Source organism: Hyaena hyaena, unplaced genomic scaffold (genome assembly GCF_003009895.1).
Source record: "Hyaena hyaena isolate Hyena2069 unplaced genomic scaffold, ASM300989v1 scaffold_1, whole genome shotgun sequence".
NCBI lineage: Eukaryota > Metazoa > Chordata > Mammalia > Carnivora > Hyaenidae > Hyaena > Hyaena hyaena.
The window spans coordinates 430,547-452,256 of record NW_024080633.1 but is presented as its reverse complement, the minus strand read 5'-3'; the positions used below and the strand labels follow the sequence as shown (position 1 = coordinate 452,256).

Here is a 21,710-nt window from a genome sequence, read left to right as displayed (position 1 = left end):
CACTATTGGTACATAGGATAAACTAGTCGGCTTTCCCTCTTGAGCGACGTAAAACAAATGAGGAGAGTGTGGCATTTTTCAGTATCAAATATTAATAGTATCTTAGAAAGAATGCCTTCGGTCTATTCATGATCATGGTTCTGCCCACGGTCCTTTATGCTGGAGAATTGTAACTGTAACCACCATTTCTGTTGAATTTCCTGTATTACCTCTACAAACAGCATTCCTTCTTCTCTGTTGATCTCTACGTGGTGAAGCTGTCCATCTGCCATGTTTTTGAAATCAAAGTTAACGACATCAGGTTCTTGATGTCTATTTAGCTTGTACCTGATCTGCAAACTTCCTAAAGGAGGGGAGGAAAGTTACATTTTTAGTTAAAACTGTCATTGAAGAGCTACTTATAAATGCTCAAGAGTACTCTTTTCAGTTATTAATTTCTGGTGGAAAATTCACAGTAGCTTATTTGGATGTCTCCTTTCCTCACAATACCTAGAAGTCAGCTTCTATATCAAACTGCACTGTTTTTGAGATCAAGACCAAGTGTGTTACTAATAGGCAGTATTTCCCATCAATCTTTCATTTTTCCCCTAGAAGTCAAAGGTGTGGTTAAGCATAAGCAAATCTCTGTACTAGCCTCTACCTTAAAAAAAAACAAACCCTTAGTATATTATGAAATGCCAAACTACTGTGGAATATTACAGTAACATTGTTTCTATAATCTCGTCTTTTAAAAAATACATCTACCACACTACGATGCAATTGATTAATGGAATTTTTATAAGCAAATGGAGTTTTACTAAAGATGAGAAATATTCCCAAGTGGTTATGGTCATGGACTTTGGAATGAAATTAGGATAAAATGAACAGTTTTTAGCCAAACTTACCATGAAATTTAATGCTACTCACTTAGCTGCCTGCAAAGATGCCAATTAACTTATTTCACAGGGTATCTCCAATTTAACAAAGAAAATATCTTAATGTAGAGATAAGCTTCAAGCTCAAAAGGTACACAGTGAAGGTAAATATACCTATTAAATAATACTACTTTCATTTTAGTGTTCAGTGCCCTCGGGCCAAATTTATTTTAGTTGAAATGATATTTTCAGGTTTATAAATTTATTTTCTTCACTTGGACAATTTATCTACAGAATTCTTATCTTTAAGCTGGATATAGGGAGGAGAAAAACATCCATAAGTGGTTTTCCGTGACAAGATTTCTGTAGCATACACATGTCCTAACTCACAATCCTTTGCTCTGCACTGATACCAGCATTTCCCATGACTATTTCATTGCTGACAATTAGAACTGCCAGATCACTTTCTGGAAGTTTTCTTGTACATAATGCTAGGTTGTTAACATTTCCCCCTAAACTCCCCTACTTTTAATTGAAGGAAATATTTATTAAATGCAAATATGCATCTTATTTCACAATGAACCACAAAATTGATACTGATATTATATGCGACAATAAAGGACTTCTAACAATAATAAATAAATAAATAAATAAAATAACATTGAATATGGGAAATTATCAAAATTATAACAAAACTATCTTAACAATTTTAAATAATCCCTTTAGAGTAAATTCATAGGACAGCATTGAAAAACAAAATTGAATAAAAAACACAGACACACTTTTCTTCCTGTTTAAAGTTTGAGAGGCAAGAACATGAGAACGATCCATATATTACTAATCTAATGTTCTAATTCAATTTTTTGTTCTCTCTCTCTCTCTCTCATCTAAAAAGCACTCACCATTTTTGGCAATGATAACTGAAAGGTATTCTTTATAAAAGGAGCTCACATAAAGCAGTAAGCTTGGCGCTCGCGATGTTCGGAAGCTAAACTTGATCATTTCTCTGCTCAGCTTCATATCGCCATGAAACGAAGCAGCGTGGGAGCTGGAATTTTTACTTAAGGAATAATTTTCTTGAAAATTGTAAACCACAGATGAGCCAGTTCCAAAATGTGCAGAAATCTCTGAAATGACACACAAATTTTACGTTAAACAAATTAAATACAAGGATCTTATTTCAGTTATACTGATATATTTTTAATTAAAAATAACGAATTGTATAGATATAACAAATCGCCCCCAAACCAGAATTAAATAACACAGAAAATTAATAGAGCTCTTATGGTGGTTCTTAAAATGGCTTTATGCTAGAATTATATGTAATTAATTTTCTAGTTAACCTTCTATTTTTTTTAACTTTCTTTTTTAATGTTTTTATTTATTTCTGAGAGAAAGAGAGAGAGAAGCAGCATGAGCAGGGGAGGGTCAGAGAGAGAGGGAGACACAGAATCTGAAACAGGCTCCAGGCTCTGAGCTAGCTGTCAGCACAGAGCCCGATGCGGGGCTCGAACCCACGAACCATGAGATCATGACCTGAGCCAAAGTCAGACGCCCAACCAACTAAGCCACCCAGGTGCCCCTCTAGTTAACCTTCTTATTATAAGCATAATGTTCTCCTCTCTGATGTCAGACATAAACCAGGCTTCTTGGCTTTCATCTCCTTACCATCCATTTTCTTATTTAAATTTTTGGTCCCATGTATTAGTTTGTAACTACAATACACCAGTCTTCCTATAATAGGAAGGAAGGAAGTTTGAGGGGTCCTTTTACCTTCCAGGATCAACAGGCAGAAATGTCACTTTACCCTATTTATTGTGCCCTACGAGAAGCAGCCAAGTCCTGCATTAATACGAGAGGGCAGTGGGTATCTGTGTAGCGGTGGTCAACATAAGGAACTGTCCAGCCTCTTTCAGTTTTACAAAATCATAGTACTTTACCTATATGAAATTAATATCCCAAATTAACACACACACACACACACACACACACACACACACACACACACACACATATATATGCATGAAAATGAGGAGGATCTGGAAGACTAATTAGCACTGGATCCCTGAACCCTGCTTCTCTCCAATACTATTAAAGACCAGTTGTGGGATGCGAGTAGCAGATGATGCTTACGGGGTAACATAGCGATGTCTCCGTTCCCTCAGCACCAGAGGAGTATTTTGCTTGCTTATTTGTTTCATTATGTTATTATAATGAATTTTTATAGTCAATATGATATGCAGATGCAGAGTAGGATTCCTGACTGCACTTAGCGAGCTTAACTAGAAATCATTTCAATTCAGAAAAGGAAGGCAAGTTCTTGGGAAGAAGTGGTCTCCGCTCTAACTCTACATGTGAAGAGCCTTCTAGAATGATAGCAGTGTGTGAGTTGTTTATCACAGGGAGATTTCAAATTATAACTTAGTTCTGGCCAAAAGTAGAAGGCTTTTAATCCACTTTTCATGAAATAATCCCAAATGCTCTCTTTGCAAAGCCTGGGTTGCTTCAATTTGGAGGTGAGTTTTGTTAGCTTCCATTAGGGAGGGCTTCAGCAGCCCAGACACGCAAATAAAGCAACTGAATTAAGCTGGATGACAGTTTTCTATGAGCAACTATGGAAGCATAACAAATGTTCGTGTACTCAGAGAAGTCCATCTAGACTGCTAGAGTACACTAATACTCAGTCCTTTCTTTCTTCTATGACATGGGTCTGTGAACAAGACAAACTGAAAAACAGTCCACTTCACAGACATTGGCCACATCACAGAGCAAAATGCTGGAGTATCTCTATTTTGTTACACATCCATACTTAATGGAAAAGTTATTTTTATTTTTTTAATGCTTATTTATTTATCTTTGAGACACAGAAAGAGAAAGAAAGGAGCAAGGGAGAGAGGGAGGATCCCAACCAGGCTCCGTGTCATGAGATCATGACCAGGGTGGAAATCAAGAGTTGGACGCTTAACCGACTGAGTCACCCAGGCGCCCCAAAGTTATTTTTATTTTGAAAAAAATATTTGGCAAAAAAAAACCCAAAATAGCAATACTTCCTAAATTTCTTTGCATTGTTGACTATCTTCATTAAAAATAACATTAAAGCCTTTCAAGATTTTAAAATAGAGAACTGCCCCATGAGACAGGTTGTTGATAGCATATTTATTTAACAGCATCAACACTGGATAAATAAAAGCAGACTGAGCAGCTAACACTCTAAGACACTGAGAGGCGGGGTGCCCAGGTGGCTCAGTTGGTTATGCATCTGACTTTGGCTCAGGTCATGATCTCGCGGTTTGTGAGCTCAAGCCCCATGTGGCCTCTGTGGTGACATCTCAGAGCCTGGAACCTGCTTCAGGTTCTGTGTCCCCCTCTCTCTGCCCCTCCCCTGCTCACATTTGGTCTCTCTCTCTCTCTCTCTCTCTCTCTCCCCTCTCTCTCTTTCTTTCTCTCAGAAATAAAGATTAGAAAAATTTTTAAAAAGACATTGAGAGGCAACTTTAGAGGATTTATCATTAATAGTTTTTTCCTTTCTTAAGAATTGAGGCCAATGTCTAAGAAATGAAATAGGATTAGCATGAAACAGGTAATTGGCAAAAAAAAAATCAGAAATGGAAATATTTGGGCTCAAATAGCTACCCAGAAAATGACTACAAGATGTTTTCTTCGTATGGGATGAAAACATACGAAGGGGATGTTTCTGGGAGGCTGCCCCCTGCCATGCTTACCCTTCGAGCAGAATGGCCCCGTATACGCAGAGAAGGTGCAGTCACAAGAGAACCCGCTGAGCTTTTCTCTGCACTTGCCGCCATTGAGACACAACTTCCCGTAGCTGCTGCAGTGCCCTCTACAGCCGGGCTCCACGCCGGGGGTCACCTTAGCCCTCTCTTCCAGGTCCAGGGACATCCCGTTCAACTGCAGAGACCGAATGCAGCCCAGAAAGCCCCTCTGTCTGGTGGCCGTTCCACCTAAAAGGGAAATACTGCATATGGAAACGCGTTCCCAGGCGTTTGCTTCAGGATTGAAAGACCAAGCAAAACTGAGGCCTCACAGCGATGGTGAAAGCTGTGGCCTTACAGGGAAGGGCAAGCATTGGATGAGCCAATATAATTCAGGCAGCACAATTTGTGACAGGATATTGAAAGAATTTAAGAAGATAAAACATGAATTCAATTTTTTCGGAAGGCTGAATTTGTTACATGTTGGTTTTCTAAAAACGATTGATTAAAATATAAGTCGGAGAGGTTCTCTTTTTTAGTTTCTTTCAGAGAACAAAATAAGGCTATATCTTTCATGCAAAGTAACAGTGAGATGGATTGATATTCTCATGTAGAAGCTAATTTTGCTTTTGGCGATTTGAAATCAGCACATATTTGTGGGTGAGTGCACTCGTTCTTCACATTGAAATGTGATCCTGATGCTGGTTTTAATTTACTGAGAATTGTGAAAGACACCTTGAGTTCTTCTAACTTAACTGTGCACTCAGTGGGGTCTTTGGGTTTTATTCTCCCATCAAAAACATGGTAATTTGAGATTATTTGCTTTTGTCTGGCATATTTCCCAGGTGAATTTTTTCTAAATACTTGTCCAGGGTGGGTTGTGTTAAGCTCAGAATGATTCTCAACAAACTGGGGAAAGGGGGTCGATGGAGAGACAGCGGTGTAGCATTTACTGGATAATACATGACAATATGCACTTATCAAGTCACCCCTGAAGAGGTTTACGATGTCTGAGTGGAATCGGACCCTGATATTCTATGCCAGAGGCTCTCAACTTTAAGGTGTCACATGGAAGTTTTCTTAAAAATACAGGCTTATTCTAAGAAATAGTGATTCTGTGGGCTGGAGATAGGGCTGTGAATCGAAACTACCAACAAGCCTCCTAGGTGGAGCTGATTCAGGTGGTCATGTGAGTACCACATTTTATACGCACTATCCTAATACGAACACAAGCTCTAAGAGGATCTTCACCTGAATTTGTGCCCAGGAACCCCCATAAATTAATACTCAGAACTCAAAGTGGGAAAATAGTACTCTAATCTAAATAGTCTAGACAATTCCACTCAGAGGCGTTATTAGATGGTCATGGGTCCTCTAAAAAAGGAGGTTTGTTAGTGAATGGATGAGGCTGTCTCACCACCAAAAATCTAAGACCTGCTCTGTACATGTCTCTTTCTAGAATATGTTTCCTCCCTCCTCTACCACCACATTTAGCTAGCTCCTGATGTAGGCTTCATTACTTAACATCTCCTTATCTTCAGAGATTAAACCGATTTTTTTTTTAAATTTCAAAACCAAAAGTTGGAAAGACCCTAAATGAATTGGCCTTTTATCACCAGGTACCAGGTGTTACATTTTACCAATTTACTTTGTATATTATCAGAGTCCCACCACTAGATACACTTTGGGAAAGGCCACTTCAGGCACACTGCACCCCAGCACTCAGAACAGTGCCTGACACCTAATAGCTTTGCAATAATTATTTATAATCATAACTAACTGATCAGCAATGGACAATAATAATATAATAAATAAAACAATAAATAATAACAATAATAACTGATGCTTAATAATTAGGTATTAATGATCAGTTAATGAATGCACTGGCTCATTAAACTGGATTAGGCCATAGGAGTGGGGGCTAGGTGCTTCAAAGGCTGGAGTGAGGAACGCTACTGGCCACATGATTTGGTTTGGGTCCCTGAAACTGAGAATGAGGATAAAACCCAAGGAACATTTCTGAATACATTAATTCTATATTTTTGGATAATAAAATAGCATGAAGGGGAAACTCAAAGGAATCCTAAGAATTCAGGGCTCATAACACTGATGGTATTTAGAATTCAGATTCATAGACATAAGGGTTTCCATGGAAACAACTGGACTTAAATTTGTGTACTGAAGTTGCTTCAGTTGACATTGTGCCTCTTCAACGAAGCAAATAAAAGTCTTAAGGGCATAGGTCGTACTTGCTACTTATAACTCCAGATGCTGCGAGGTATGCAGCCAGATATATTCCAATTCCAGTTTACATGGGCGTGGCAGGGAAAAGGAGCTCATCTCAACGGAGTCTCAGAATGGACAGCCTCCCTGTTCCCACACTCCTGCATTTCCTCCGTCTCCTTTCATTCCTGAAGTCTCTCTCCTTCCCTTATTCTAGGACTCTTCTTTTTTTCCTTCTGCATTAAAGCTGCTGTTCATCTGAGCTTCAGATTTCCCTATTCTCACACTCTCTAACTCATCTCCAGAGAACATCAAGAGCTCAGAGTTAAGTCTTGGACCAAATGCTCTTAGTATCTTTGCTGGAGTTTTCTTTCCTGGGTAAGGGAGCCCGCAGCCTTGTTTTCAGCTTTGGCCCAGGAACTCTTTGGAGGAGGGTCAGGTGCTGGGAAGTCTGGATTACAGGTGGATTCCTGGTGTATTTAATTTACTTCACGTTAGAGTTCTTTAAATCGTGATATATAGTGTATAGAATACAGTCACGTTAAATCGTGGTCTGTTAAGCATTTGTCACTCTGAAACATCAAGTCTCTGTGATTTAGGAGTTGACCTCCCTCTGCCAGTAGACATTGTATGAACTAAATAACTTGGGAGTCCAACAACTGAACACAATTCCTTTTCATCTGTCCCAGCTTGTTTATTCTTACTTATTTTGTTTTGTTCCAGATGATGAGGAACAAGGGGCATAAAGAATTCCAGGGATAAGCCCATGGGCATAGCTGAGGAAATATTAAAATAAACACATTCACTTTGAGGCAGAAAAGGGCAAGAATCTACAGCTGGCCGTTTATTGCAAGGGAGTCCCTTTCTCTTAACACCAAACTATGGTCAAAAAAGATAATCTTCATTTTCTTCTACTTAGATCATTTTTGGTTTCAACAGCATTTCAGTTCTGCAAGCTCAACTTAGTAGCTCTTTGCTGGGCATGGAGTCTGACCCTGGAGGTACAGAATTATATGCAACTGAACTTGCCCTCAAGAAGCATGTGATCTAGTAACAGATTTAGACAGGGAAGCACATGATTATCACATGATGTTAATGGCAGAAATAGGTACTTGGTGGACAAGAAGGTCAGAGGACCAGGACATTAACAGGAAACACCCCCCCTCAAATGCATGTATGAAATACCTATATTTGTAATAGTGAGAAGAAAATCAACACCCAGTACTGTAAACAGGACTTCTGAATTGTGGGCTTGTGAAAAGTTAGTGTTTACCTAACCAAATAGTTTTAAGCTACATTTTCAAATTATCCAAAAAAATGTCTAATTAAACATAAACGTATGTGTCATACATGTGTTGAGGATTTTTACTTTACCATTTGGTTTCAAGTTAATAACTTCTTATTTTAAGATGAACTATTCTGGAGAATACGGCCAAGTGTAAATAGTATTGAGCTTGAAAGCTTAATTAAAGATTCCAACGACTTTCCAGGGTTAGAGTAGGTCCAATTAAAATGAGCTGCAGTTTGATTAATTGATTCTGGATGTTTCCACTGAGCTATTATGTTTGGAACTGTCTTCCAATTAATTTCCTATCAATTTACCTGCCATGCTATATCAGATATAATGAATTCTGGAACTTCACAAACACTAGGTATCTTGCGAAACTGATGCCTAACCTTCCTATGTGAAGGAATAAAAAACCGAATCTGTTCACTTACATACCAGTCCTGGGATCTGCACCTAATAGGTGTGCTAGGTGATGAACAGAGACTGAGTCCAACCCTTTTATCATGTTCATTACCCTCAGGAAGTCAGTCTAAGTGACAGATGCTATCGTCACGAAATACAAGCTGGCTCTTTCCTATGCCAGCTTTTTTTTTTTTTTTTTTTGGGAGCAGGAAGACCTCTAATTTTTTAATGGCAAATTATTTATGTGTTGTGCTTGAATATTATTGAGGATTAATTGGGAACAATGGCATATGTGCCCAGGGGCCTTAGGGGGAAAAAAAAGAAATCAAGATTCTCTTCAAAATTTAAAGTTACAGAAACTTGTCTGGCAGAGTACAGGGGCTCTCCCTGACCATGGCATTGTGACGGAGAAAGGCCGCTAAGGCTCTAACCACTGATCAGTTTGGAACGGGAAGGTGGTTGCACATGCATGCTGGGTCCAGGTCCAAGTGAAGGGATTGAAGGAAAAACATGGTCTTCTGTTGATTATGTACTGGATCTTTAGACCTGGTCTATTCAACCATCCTGGGGGAAGACTTAGCATCATAGAAATGGTACATTAACGTACAGACCCAGGACACTGGACCCCAGTGGTAACTTTGCCATGGGATGTTCCTCATTGAGCAAAACCCTAGGAAAACTGGGAGGAGGAGGACCATTCTTTCTTATGTTCAAAGAACTGTTATGGTTGAAATAGGAAGCTTGTGTAAGCAACGCTGTCAAAGTACAGAAAACGCAGGAGCTGTTCCCTGAACCAAAGTCAATGGTTAAGGACATGTTCTTATGGTAGTGACAGCAGAAAAATGTGTGTCTATTTAGATTTCTTATATGCCAAAGCTACACCTCTCTGGTTTGAACTAAGGCATATTTTAAAGAAATTAACTATTGGTGGTATTAGTCATCATCTCTGCTCTTAAGGGATCCCATCTGAATTCTGATTTCGGTCAATAGTCACCAAGATCTGTTCACTAGGTAAACAAAAAAAAGAACACTGAGAACTTCTTAAGTTGATTGTGAAAAAGACATATCAAGGAAGAGAGAACACAACTGAAGTAAATGATATGATTGCATTAAAGAGAAATGTGACTTTCATTGCATTGCACTTTGGTGATGTGGGGACATATTAACTACAAAAGAAAACCAGATTGAAAGGAAAATTATTCAAACATACACCTATTTGCCATTCTCTTCCCATAACTACTTTAGCCTAACAAAAGTAAACTGAAAGTAAAAAGAAAAAATATAGAATATATTATAATTAATAACTTCTGTTCATCAAAAGACATATTAAGTATATGAAAATACAGGGGTACCTGGGTGGCTCAGTAGGCTAAGCATCTGACTTTGGTTCAGGTCATGGTCTCACAGTTCATGGGTTCAAGCCCTGTGTCAGGCTCTGTGCTTATAGCTCAGATTCTGGAGCCTGCTTTCAGATTCTATGTCTCCCTCTCTGTCCCTGTCCTGCTCATGCTCTCTCTCTCTCTCAAAATTAAATAAACACTAAAATGTTTTTAAACTCAAAAAAAGTGTATGAAAATACAATCCACAGAGAGAAGAAATCTGTAATAAAGTTACCTGAAATAAATCCAAAATATATACAAGATTCTTATAAACCTTTAAAAAAAAATAAAAGAAGACAACCCTGTAGAAAATGGGCAACAGGGGCGCCTGGGTGGCTTAGTCGGTTAAGCGTCCGACTTGCGCTTAGGTCATGATCTCGCGGTTCGTGGGTTCGAGCCCCGCGTCGGGCTCTGTGCTGACTGCCAGCTCAGAGCCCGGAGCCTGTTTCAGAGTCTGTGACTCCCTCTCTCTCTGACCCTCCCCTGCTCACGCTGTCTCTCTCTCTCTTCTAGAAATAAATAAAACATTAAAAAAAAATTAAAAAAAAAAAAAAAGAAAATGGGCAACAGATTTGAACAGCCACGTCACAAAGGAGGATATCCAAATGGTCAATAGCTATTTGGCAGTGTCTTTTAATACTTAACATATGCACATCTTATGACCCAGTAACTCCACTGTCAGGTACGGACCCAACAGAAATACAAGCATATGTTCATCAAAAGACCAGTGCAAGGATGTATTTGTGATATCCAGCTTTGCAAGTGCACAAATGCCCATCCACAGTAAATAAATCTATCTGTGTATCGGTAATGTCAGTTTCCCAGAAGATCCCCGAGTGATACTGACGTGCAACTAAAGGTGATAACCAACCTTCAGACCTTCAATAGGCTCAGAGTTCAACATTAACCCTTGTGTCTGGCATTGAGAAATTGTTTGCTCTAGAAGCCCAATAAATATTTGTGGATTTGATACAATTCAAATGCAATGCAAATGACTTATGCACCTATGTCAGGAATTCTTACTTCTCCTTCAGGTCCTAGTCACAAGGTATTAGGATGGAGTTTGCCCCATTTAAAAAACCTGTCAGTAAAAGAATTTAGACTGCAAACAAAAATTGCAGAGCTAGTTGAATGAAAATCAATTCAAGGCTAATTTAAGAAGCTTCTAAGAAAAATGCTGAGTTTACAAACCAAAATAGAAAATGACCACTGTCACATTTCAGCTTAAAAAAAAAAAGATTGATTCTTTTCTCTTCATCCTTTTCGTGGTTGAAGAATGTTTGCGGGCGAATGATAACAGCAATGACTCTTGACATTGAGTCTTCAGTGTAACAAGGTCAAGGGCATATGTTTAATATACCAATTAACATCATGTCACTAAACTTATTTTTAAGGTAATAAAAAGAATGTCTGAATAGGACTTTTTAACTCAGCTACGTCATAAATCACATACATTCACAAAGGACAAAGTGAAAGAATGTGAAAAGGTTGGTAAAGACTCAGTGCCATAAATAAGAACAAGAATGAAGAAAGAACTAGAAGGTGAACTGCCATTTTTATTATGAAAAGCCATGTGATAGTTGGGATATTTGGGGAAGGGGAGGAGATTGTCACTGCACTAGTGTTCACTGTTCCTAATCACATTGCATTCATGTTAACTGTTTCCACCTTCTCATACAGGGCTTTGTTTTCATTATTTCACTACTCCTTCACTTTGCATGGCATCCTATAGTTTAAGTGAAGATAATTGTTTTAATGTTTGGAATTATAGGTATTCTTAAAAACCTTCTGTTTTATAATTCTTTGATGTCGACTAACAGTAGTTCCATCTCTGAAATGATCATTTCCATATTTCCATTTCAATGTTATACATCATTGTTGCCCAGCTGAATCACATTTGTATCATGCTTTCTACTTATTCTTCCTGATTTTGTTCAGAAGGTGAAGCATTAGTCTTGACTGAGAGTTACACTCGGAGATGCAGACATACTTTATGACTGCTCTTTAAAGAGAGTGAGGCCAGCAATGGAGAGAGTGCTGAATTCTACCCACTAGATCATCAGGAAGGTTTAAAGCCAGTAATAGATAAAACACCTTAGATGTTTTCCACCTTATCCCATCCTACCAGTCATTTCTAAGACAGCACCCAAATCTCTGATCTCAGAAAAAACCAAAACCCTAATATCCACGAATATCATCAACATAGATCGGGCAGTGAGATGGACAACATAACTGGAATCAAAATTAACATATATCCAGATATCCACAACATTTTACTTGTAGGTAAAAGTGTTAAAGATCTCGCTCAAACAAATATATTTCTACATTATCAAAATTTCTAATGTTTCATATTTGTAGTATTATAAAAATGACTTTATTTGGTATTTGAAATACTCCACAATAGTGTTCATGTTTTCTGCCAAATTTGTTTACAAACAAGAAGGTACATTTCTGGTAAAAGCGACTAAATGCTGGGATCCTAACATAATCTATCTTAGATGGACTAACATTAGCTTAGTCTTAGAGTTTTGTCCTACGTTTAAAAGATTGGATTTCAGGGCACCTGAGGGGCTCAGTCGGTTGACCATCTGATTTTGGCTCAGGTCTTGATCTCACGGTTCATTAGTCTGAGCTCCACATCAGGCTCACTGATGATGTCATTGCAGAGCCCGCTTTGAATCCTTTGTCTCCCTCTCTTTCTGCCCCTCCCCCACTTGTACTCTCTCAAAAATAAATAAAACATTAAAAAATGTCTTAAAAAGATTGTGTTTCTATATAACTTAAATCATCATCATCATCATCATCACTGGTGTCTGGATTTAAACATTTTTTTAGGAGAAAAAAGTTATACTGAACTATAGACTTACTCTTTACAGTTATATTTATCTCATTAATATATACTGATATGCCCAAACAAATGATAGTCATTATGCATGCTTAAAATTACTAATTAGCCATAATTAATTTTAAGATGGATGGGTGAACTACAAATTAAACTCTTGAACTTGTAAGTAAAGAGAATGAAACTAGCCTTTAAAATTTGAACCAGAAGATCAGTTCTGTTGAATTAGAGACTCCCAGTCGCCCACAGAGACATGGCTCTGCACACAGACTTAACTCCAGAATATTGGAAGGTATGCTTACATGGGGAAACAGTGTCCAAGAAAAGATGCCTTCTACATCTGACATGTTCTGGCACAGAACATATCAACAAAGAAGCCCGATTTCCTGGGAAAGTGTGATTATGGGGTGGCTGGGATCTCACTGAAGAAAAGGAAGAAGGGGAGATATTTTCTCTGGGGTGTGAAGAAGGACCACCAGTCTTTTGCAGGCTTGCAAGAGTATGGTTTATAGGGTTTATAGTATATAATCTAGACTGAAGGGTCAGAGAACATCTTGAATCATCCTACAAGTTAGGATAAAGGAAGAAAACAAGAGAAGCCAACTTCACTTGAAATTAAAAACTGAGAAATGATGTGAGAATCCCAGAGACCAACAGAGAAGTGTTAGCAGGGCTAAGTAGTAACATACTAACAGCAACAACAAATTCATCACAAGTTGTGTGTATCTGCACTTAAAGTATGGCCCAACGCTACATTTCACCATGTCCACTTCAGCCCACGTAAACGTGATCTCCCACAGGGACCGCTGCCATAGCCTGCTTTTACCCCGTTCCCTCCATCCACATTCTTTGCAGTGGCAAGGAAGATGTGGAAAGGTACATTAGATCATGCCGCTCCTCTGAGCCTCAGAACAAAATCCAAATTCTTCACCACAGTCTCAAGACCCAATATATATATACTGACCATGATTTACACCAGGCTTTCCCTCAGACCAACTCTCTCCTCCTGCCACAATGGCTTCCACCTAGTTTCCTGACACCATAAGCTCCTTCCCTTCACTTTTAGCGTGGTTCATCTGCCGTGAATTCTTTCCCTTCAGATGTTCACAGGTTCCCTCTTCTACTTCCGCAGGCCTCTGTTCAAATGTAAGGTCCTCAGAGGGCACTCTCTTGACCACCCTGCTTAAAGCAGAAGTCCCTCAACCCAAATCGTTGCTTGACTTTTTATAGAACTTATCATTATCTGAAATTGTGTCTGTATATACATATATATACACACATACAGATATGTGTGCATACATGCATGTGTGTATAATATATGTATATTAATAACATTACATGTTATAAATAATAACTATATTATCTTACTATTTACTCTTTTAGTGGCTGTCTCTTGTCTCTTCCACTGAAATACACTATCAGGAATGCAGAGAGCTACTTTTTGGTCTTAATAAGTGCTACATTAAATTAGCTCTAATTTTTACTGACTTTTTACTAGTTTTTCACCCACTTTGCACTAATTAACTGTAACCTTTTAAATTATTAAACTATTCTGATTTGTTTATTAGTAATGTTATAAATTGATAAGTTGATATTTTGTCTTGTGTCACTTTTTATTAACTTGGTTGGGGCCTGTTCCTAAGAGAGTGGTCCACTCATGTGGTAGAAGTAGATATAAAAGAAGACCCTGATGTTCCCTTTACAGCCAGTGACCTGCCTCTCCCTAAGCCTTTTTTAAAACATGGGTCCTTAAATGCTCCACAATCAAGAGACAGAGGGTATCAGAATAGATAAAAAAAAAAAAAACAAACAAGACCTATCAATATGCTGGTTTAAAAAGACTCATCTTAGACCCAAAGACACCTCCAATTTGAAAGTGAGGGGGGTAGAGAACCATTTATCATGCTAATGGACATCAAAAGTAAGCTGGAGTCGCCATACTGTAGCCAATATCAGATAAACTAGATTTTAAACCAAAGACTGTAAAAAGAGATGAAGAAGAGCACTATATCATAATAAAATAAAAAGGTCTATCCAACAAGATGATCTAACAATGGTAACTATTTGTGCACCCAACTTGGGAGAAGCCAAATATAGAAATCATTAAATAACAAGCTTAAGGAAATCCACTGTAATAATAGAATAGTAGTAGGAGATGTTAACACTGCACTTACAGCAATGGACAGATCATCTAAGCAGAAGATCAACTGGGAAACAATGGCTTTGAATGACACACCAGACCAGATGGACTTAACAGATATATTCAGAGCATTTCATCCTAGAGCAGCAAAATACACATTTAGAATGCACATGGAACATTTTCCAGAAGAGATCACATACTGGGTCACAAATCAGGCCAGTACAAAAAGAGTGAGACCATACTATGCATATTTTTAGACCACAGTGCTATTAAACTTGAGGTCACCCACAAGAAAAAATTTGGAAAGACTACAAATACATGGAGGATAAAGAACATCCTATTAACCAGGTTAATTGGTTAACCAGGAAATTAAAGAAGAAATTTTAAAAATACATGGAAGCAAATGAAAATGAAAACACAACAGTCCAAAACCTTTGGGATACAGCAAAGGTGGTTTTAAGAGGGAAGTATATAGCAATACAGGCCTTAATCAGGAAGCAGAAAAAGTCTCAAATAAACAACCCAACCTTACACCTAAAGGAGCTATAAAAAGAACAACAAATAAAGCCCAAAGCCAGCAGGGGAAGGGAAATAATAAAGATTAAAGCAGAAATAAAGGATATACAAAGTTTTTAAAAAATCAACAAAACTAGGAGATGGTTCTTTGAAAGAATTAATAAAACTGATAAACCCCTAGCCAGACTTATCAAAAAGAACAGAAAGGACCCAAATAAATACAATCATGAATGAAAGTGGAGAGATCACAACTAATACCACAGAAATATAAAAGAATATTATGAGCAACTATATGCCAACAAATTGGGCATTCTAGAAGAAATGGATAAATTCCTAGAAACATATGAACAACCAAATCTGAAACAGGAAGAACAGAAAATTTGAACAGAGCCATAACCAGCAAATAAATAGAATCAGTATTCAAAAATCTTCCAACTATCCAAAGTCCTGGGCCGGATGGTTTCCCTGGGGAAATCTACCAAACATTTAAAAAGAGTTAAAACCTATTCTTCTGAAACTGTTCTAAAAATATAAATGGAAGGAAAACTTCCAGACTCATTCTATGAGGTCAGCATTACCTTGATTCCAAAACCAGACAGAGATCCCACTAAAAAGGAGAACTACAGACCAACATCCCTGATGAACGTGGATGCAAAAATTCTCAACAAGATACTAGCAAATCCAATCCAATAGTATATTAAAGAGAATTATTCACCATGATCAAGTAGGAGTTATTCCTGGCCTGCAGAGGTGGTTCCATATTCAAATCAATCAATATGATGTACCACATTAATAAAAGAAAGGATAAGAGGGGCGCCTGGGTGGCTCAGTCGCTTAAGCGTCCGACTTTGGCTCAAGTCATTATCTCATGGTTCATGGGTTCGAGCACCATGTCGGGCACTGTGCTGACAGCTCAGAGCCTGGAGCCTGCATCTGATTCTGTGTGTGTCTCTCTCTCTGACCCTCCCCTGCTCACGCTGTCTCTCTCTCTCTCTCAGAAATAAATAAAACATTAAAAATTTTAAGAAAAAAGAAAGGATAAGAACCATATGATCTTCTCAACAGATGCAGAAAAGGCATTCAACAAAATATAGCACCTTTTCTTGATAAAAAACCCCCAAAGGATCAGGGATAGAAGGAAACCTCAACATCATAAAGGCCATATATGAAAGACCCACAGATGAGATCATACTTAATGGGGAGAAACTGAGAGCATTCCCCCTAAGGTCATGAACACAACAAGGATGTCCACGCTCACCACTTTTATACAACATAGTGCTTTAAGTCCTAGCCTCAGCAATCAGATAACAAAAAGAAATAAAAGGCATCCATATTGGCAAGGAAGAAGTCAAACTTTCACTTTTCACAGATTTCACTCTACGTGGAAAACCTGAAAGACTCCACCAAAAATCTGCTAGAGCTGACACATGAATTCAGCAAAGCTGCAGGGTATAAAATCAATGTACAGAAATTGGTTGCATTTCTATACACCAATAGTGAAGTGGCAGAAAGAGAAATCAAGGAATCTATCCCATTTACAAATGCACCAAAAAACATACCTGTGAAGAAACCCAAGCAAAGAGGCAAAAGATCTGTACTCTGAAAACCACAGAACATTTATGAAAGAAACTGAAGAAGAAACAAAGAAATGGAGAAACATTCCATGCCCTTGATTGAAAGAGCAAATAGTGTAAAAATGTCTACACCATACAAAGCAATCTATACATTTGATGCAATCCCTATCAAAATAACACCACCATTTTTCACAGACCTAGAACAAAAATCCTAAAATTTGTATGGAACCAGAAAAGGCTGCAAATAGCCAAAGTCATGTGCAGAAAGAAAAGCAAAGTGGGAGGCATCACAATTCCGGACTTCAAGCTGTATTACAAAGCTGTAATCATCAAAACAGTAAGATACTGTCACAAAAACAGACACATAGATCAATGGAATAGAATGGAGAACCCAGAATTGGACCCATAACTATATGCTCAACTAGTCTTTGACAAAGCAGGAAAGTATATCCAATAGAAAAAAGACAATCTCTTCAACAAATAGTGTTGGGAAAACTGGAAGGCAGCATACATAAGAATGAAACTGGACCACTTTCTTATACCATACACAAAAATAAATTCAAAATGGATGAAAGACCTAAATGCAGGATAGGAAACCATCAAAATCCTAGAGGAGAACAAAGGCAGTAACCTTAACCTCTTTGACTTTGGCAGGAGCATCTTCTTACTAGTCACATCAATGGAAGTAAAGAAAACAAAACAAACTAGTGGGACCTCATCAAGATAAAAAAAACTTCTGCACAGTGAAGGAAACAATCAACAAAAATAAAAGACAATCTAGGCAATGGGAGAAGGTATTTGCAAATGACATATTGGGTAAAGGGCTAGTATCCAAATAAAGAACTTATCAAACTCAACACCCAAAAAATAAATAATCCAGTGAAAAAATGGGAAGAAGACATGAACAAATATTTCTCCAAAGAAGACATCCAGATAGTTAACAGATAAATGAAAAAAAGCTCAACATTACTCATCATCAGGGAAATACAAATCAAAACCACAATGAAATACTACCTCACACCCGTCAGAACGGCTGAAATTAACAACTCAGGAAACAACTGATGTTGGTGAGGATGTGGAAAAATGGCAATGCTCTTACACTGTTGGTGGGATTGATTTAGCCACTCTGGAAAACAGTGTGGAGGTTTCTCAAAAAGTTAAAAATAGAACTACCCTCCAACCCAGCAATTGCACTACTAGGTATTTATCAAAAGGATAGAAAAATACTGATTCAAAGGGGCACATGCACACCAATGTTTATAGCAGCACTATCAGCAATAGCCAAATTATGGAAAGAGCCCAAATGTCCACTGACTAGTGAATGGATAAAGAAGACGTGGTGTGTATATACAATGGAATCATACTTAGCCACCGAAAAGGATGAAATCTTGCCATTTGCAAAAACGTGGATGAGCTAGAGTGTATTATGCTAAGCGAAATAAATCAGTCAGAGAAAAGGCAAATACCATATGATTTCACTCATATGTGGAATTAAGAAACAAAACAGATGACACAGGGGAAGGGAAGGAAAATTAAGATAAAACAATGAGGGAGTTAAGAGACCTAATCATAGAGAACAAACGGGCTGATGGAGGGAGGGGGTGGGAGACGGGCTAACTTGGTGATGAGCATTAAGAAGGGCACTTGTTGTAATGAACGCTGGGTGTTGTATGTAAGTGATGAATGACTGAACTCTACTCCTGAAACCAATATTACACTATATGTTAGCTAAGTTGAATTTAAATAAAATCTTGGAAGAAAGTAAAATAAAATAAAATAAAACATGAGTCTTCTCAATATCATCACATTAACCATGTCAATTTTCTTAGTTGCCTGTGAGTGAAATGAAGGGAATTGTATAAAAAGATTTTTATTAACAGTAGATGTAGCATTTTTTTTCTTTCTGCCTTTTCTTTTTAATTTTCAATGACTTGACTTAAACATAGTAAGGATTTTAGTTTATAAAACTTTCACATAAGGCAGCCCTTGGATGTGAACACATATGGGGATGTCAAAAGCCTAAGCAATTGCCTCCGTAAAGATGAAATCTCTCAGGTATATTTATTAAAATTATAACACATGATTGATGGCAAAAGACTCAAGTCTGTTCCAACACCGTCTTCTGATATAATAATAGTACTTCCAACTGTTACAACTACCTGAAATCAAATTAAGGTCTGGATTCCTATCAGACACAATATATAGTGACTTCATTTCTATGAAGTTAAAATTCGCACAAAGGATAAAAGGTCACGTTCAGTCGAACTGCAACAGGTCTCCCTGAAAAATTCGAGGCCTGTTTCAGCCTTCTCAATTTCCAAGAATAGTAAGGCTATTTCCTAGATACTGACAGATTTAAAATTGCCCTACCTTTGGTTGCAAGGATCTCTCGGTTTTTGTAATTCAAGAAATATCTGTGTCAATTTCCCGAGTTTCTAGCATGTTACTAAAAGTTATGAATTTCAAGTATTCCTCATTATTTCCATACTTTTAAGTAAGTCAGTTTAGTGGCCACAGATCATGATTTGATTGTCTATCACGGTGCCCTATTCATGGAATCTCTTCTTTAAATATTTATTGAGTGAAAGAATAAGTGATAGAAATAGGGAGAATATAAATTCATTAGAAATCTCTAATATGTCTTCATCAAATAAGTCACAAATAGGCTTTCTTTTGCAGTGAGAGTAATAAAATAAGATTTTTAAGCAATAAAAGATGAAATGGGTGTGTTGAATTTTATTCTACAACAAAACTGTTAAAAATGCTTGAAAAAAAAGTTTCTGATCATTTATAATATATCCTGCTTTATAGCATTGGTGTGCCCTTATTTGCATTAAAATATATGAAAAGTAATCAAGTAAGAAATAATTCCTTGTACTTCATGGTCGATGGGTTCTGTAAAGTAATTAGCAAGATTAAAAAGAAACACTTCCAGAAGGATTCCGCTATCAAGTCTATAGATACCAAGCGAATGCATTTAGGCAGTAAAGGAACATTTGGATATAAGTATGAGGTAGGTGATCAGAAGGTATCTGAAAAATAAGCAAAATGAGAGACACCAGCAGAAGAACTGATGGCTTATACACTTTGTTCCTGCCTTTCTTTTTTTCTTCTACTGGCCTGGTTTTTGATGAGGGTCCCTGGTTGGCATCAGCTGGAATTACAGGGAGAGTTCCTTAAATCCTCTGGGAACAGAGATAAACACCTCCAACACAACACTAAAAGCACTAATGTAAAAACAAACAAAACAAACAGATTACATAACCTGCAGTATTAAGAATCCAGATTAAGCATTAATCAAATACAAATTTAAATCTCACTTAGTAGGTAGATTTCTGAAGGCGAGGCATTTCAATCCCCGGTACCTCAGTCACCTCATCTGTAAAATGGGGTTAACTCATTTCACAGGTTTGGGTACCAAGAAGACCTAAAACACCTGGCACAGCCTAGAACCTCGTCCCTCAGTAAACAGTGGTTTGCTGCTGCCGTTACCACTATTTTTGTAGCTGGTAGTATTTCATTTTGGCTCACCTCTGCCCTTACATCATACAGTTAAATGACAAAGCACCTAACGACAGAGCTTACCCACGAAGAGCTGACTGTTGAGCTGTAAAAGGACATGCCCATCGGTGGGGGCAGGCTGCGTCTTCGGCAAGAGCTGATCCACTTGAATAGTTGCCTCTTTCATGTTCCTTTCAACCTTGACGTGGTGCCACTGGTTGTCATTGAAAAGAGTGGGTGACTGAACTGAGATTTCAAAAGGTCCATTTCCCACATCGAATGAAAAGGTCACTACTGCCGGCGCTGGAAATATTAGATATGAAGATTGTTCGAGTTAGTCCATGTGGTGGAAAGCGGAGTCCTCAATACATTTAGGAAGAGCACCATCGCACAGCCATCAGGAAATATAAAGATAGTGGCTCAAATTTTATGGAAGAAACTGCTGACGTCAGTAAAAGACATACATGGAAGAAGACAGTAAAACACATTTGGAAAACAACTCAGATCTTAAAAAATTCACCCTCAGAGTTAATTTTTCATATTGATAAAAGAGCAAAGCTATTGGGCCAGAATAAGAAAACTTAATAGGCTCTGGCTTTTTATGTCAAAATAATTTTTACAATGATTCAAAGTTTATATAATTTTAAGCGTATGTAAAATACATTTGAAATTAAGAGACTAATGGCAGTCTAAGAGTAGAGCAAAACTCTATGGCTGGCGCATCTAATTAAGTAATTCTGTAACTGACCGAGAATTTAGTTTCTAAAAAATTTTTAATTATTTGAATTTTAAAACCCTTATTAAATTGGTTCTAGAGAATACCAATTATATTCCCAAATTATCGTGTTAAGCATTAAATTATTTTCTTGCAAAAAGGCTAACTTAATATCAGATTTCTTTTTCTAAAGGACACAATGAAAAGATTCAGCTGATAAAGTAGAAACACAGTACTTTAGCAATTAGTTAAAGGATTTACTACTAAATAGAATTCAATAGGCCTCTAAGGAAAAGGAAACTCACAGCGTAGCTCTATCCTTATAAAATCGGTAATCCCCAGGTTCTCTAAAAATACCCCAGATGAAGCTGTTGTCTTAAAAAAGAAAGACACATCTGCACTAAGTTCTCCATGGAAAGTAGGAAAATGAAGGTATGAAGCCTCAGTATTGAAGGAAGCTGAATTCCAAAATGATCCTGTTTAAAAAAAAAAAAAAAGGAAAAAATCAAAAAGAAAAATTCATGAAATGAATGGCATAATTACATTTTCAATTTTTAGCATTT

At 37.5% G+C, this 21,710-nt stretch overlaps 1 protein-coding gene across 3 annotated transcripts in view; it reads right to left on the bottom strand.

Moving 5' to 3' along the window:
* CNTNAP4 (contactin associated protein family member 4) overlaps nt 1–21,710 on the bottom strand; it is a 252,739-nt gene that overhangs the window by 17,817 nt on the left and 213,212 nt on the right. For 2 of the 3 annotated variants that reach the window (XM_039227582.1, XM_039227596.1), the window contains 5 exons: nt 21,453–21,623; nt 20,517–20,735; nt 4,577–4,816; nt 1,757–1,981; nt 210–343 (listed from right to left, as the gene is read on the bottom strand). In XM_039227582.1, coding sequence (XP_039083513.1) covers nt 210–343; nt 1,757–1,981; nt 4,577–4,816; nt 20,517–20,735; nt 21,453–21,623 — 989 coding nt within the window. The remainder of the gene's footprint in view (nt 1–209; nt 344–1,756; nt 1,982–4,576; nt 4,817–20,516; nt 20,736–21,452; nt 21,624–21,710) is intronic. The other variant, XM_039227589.1, reaches the window with a different exon arrangement.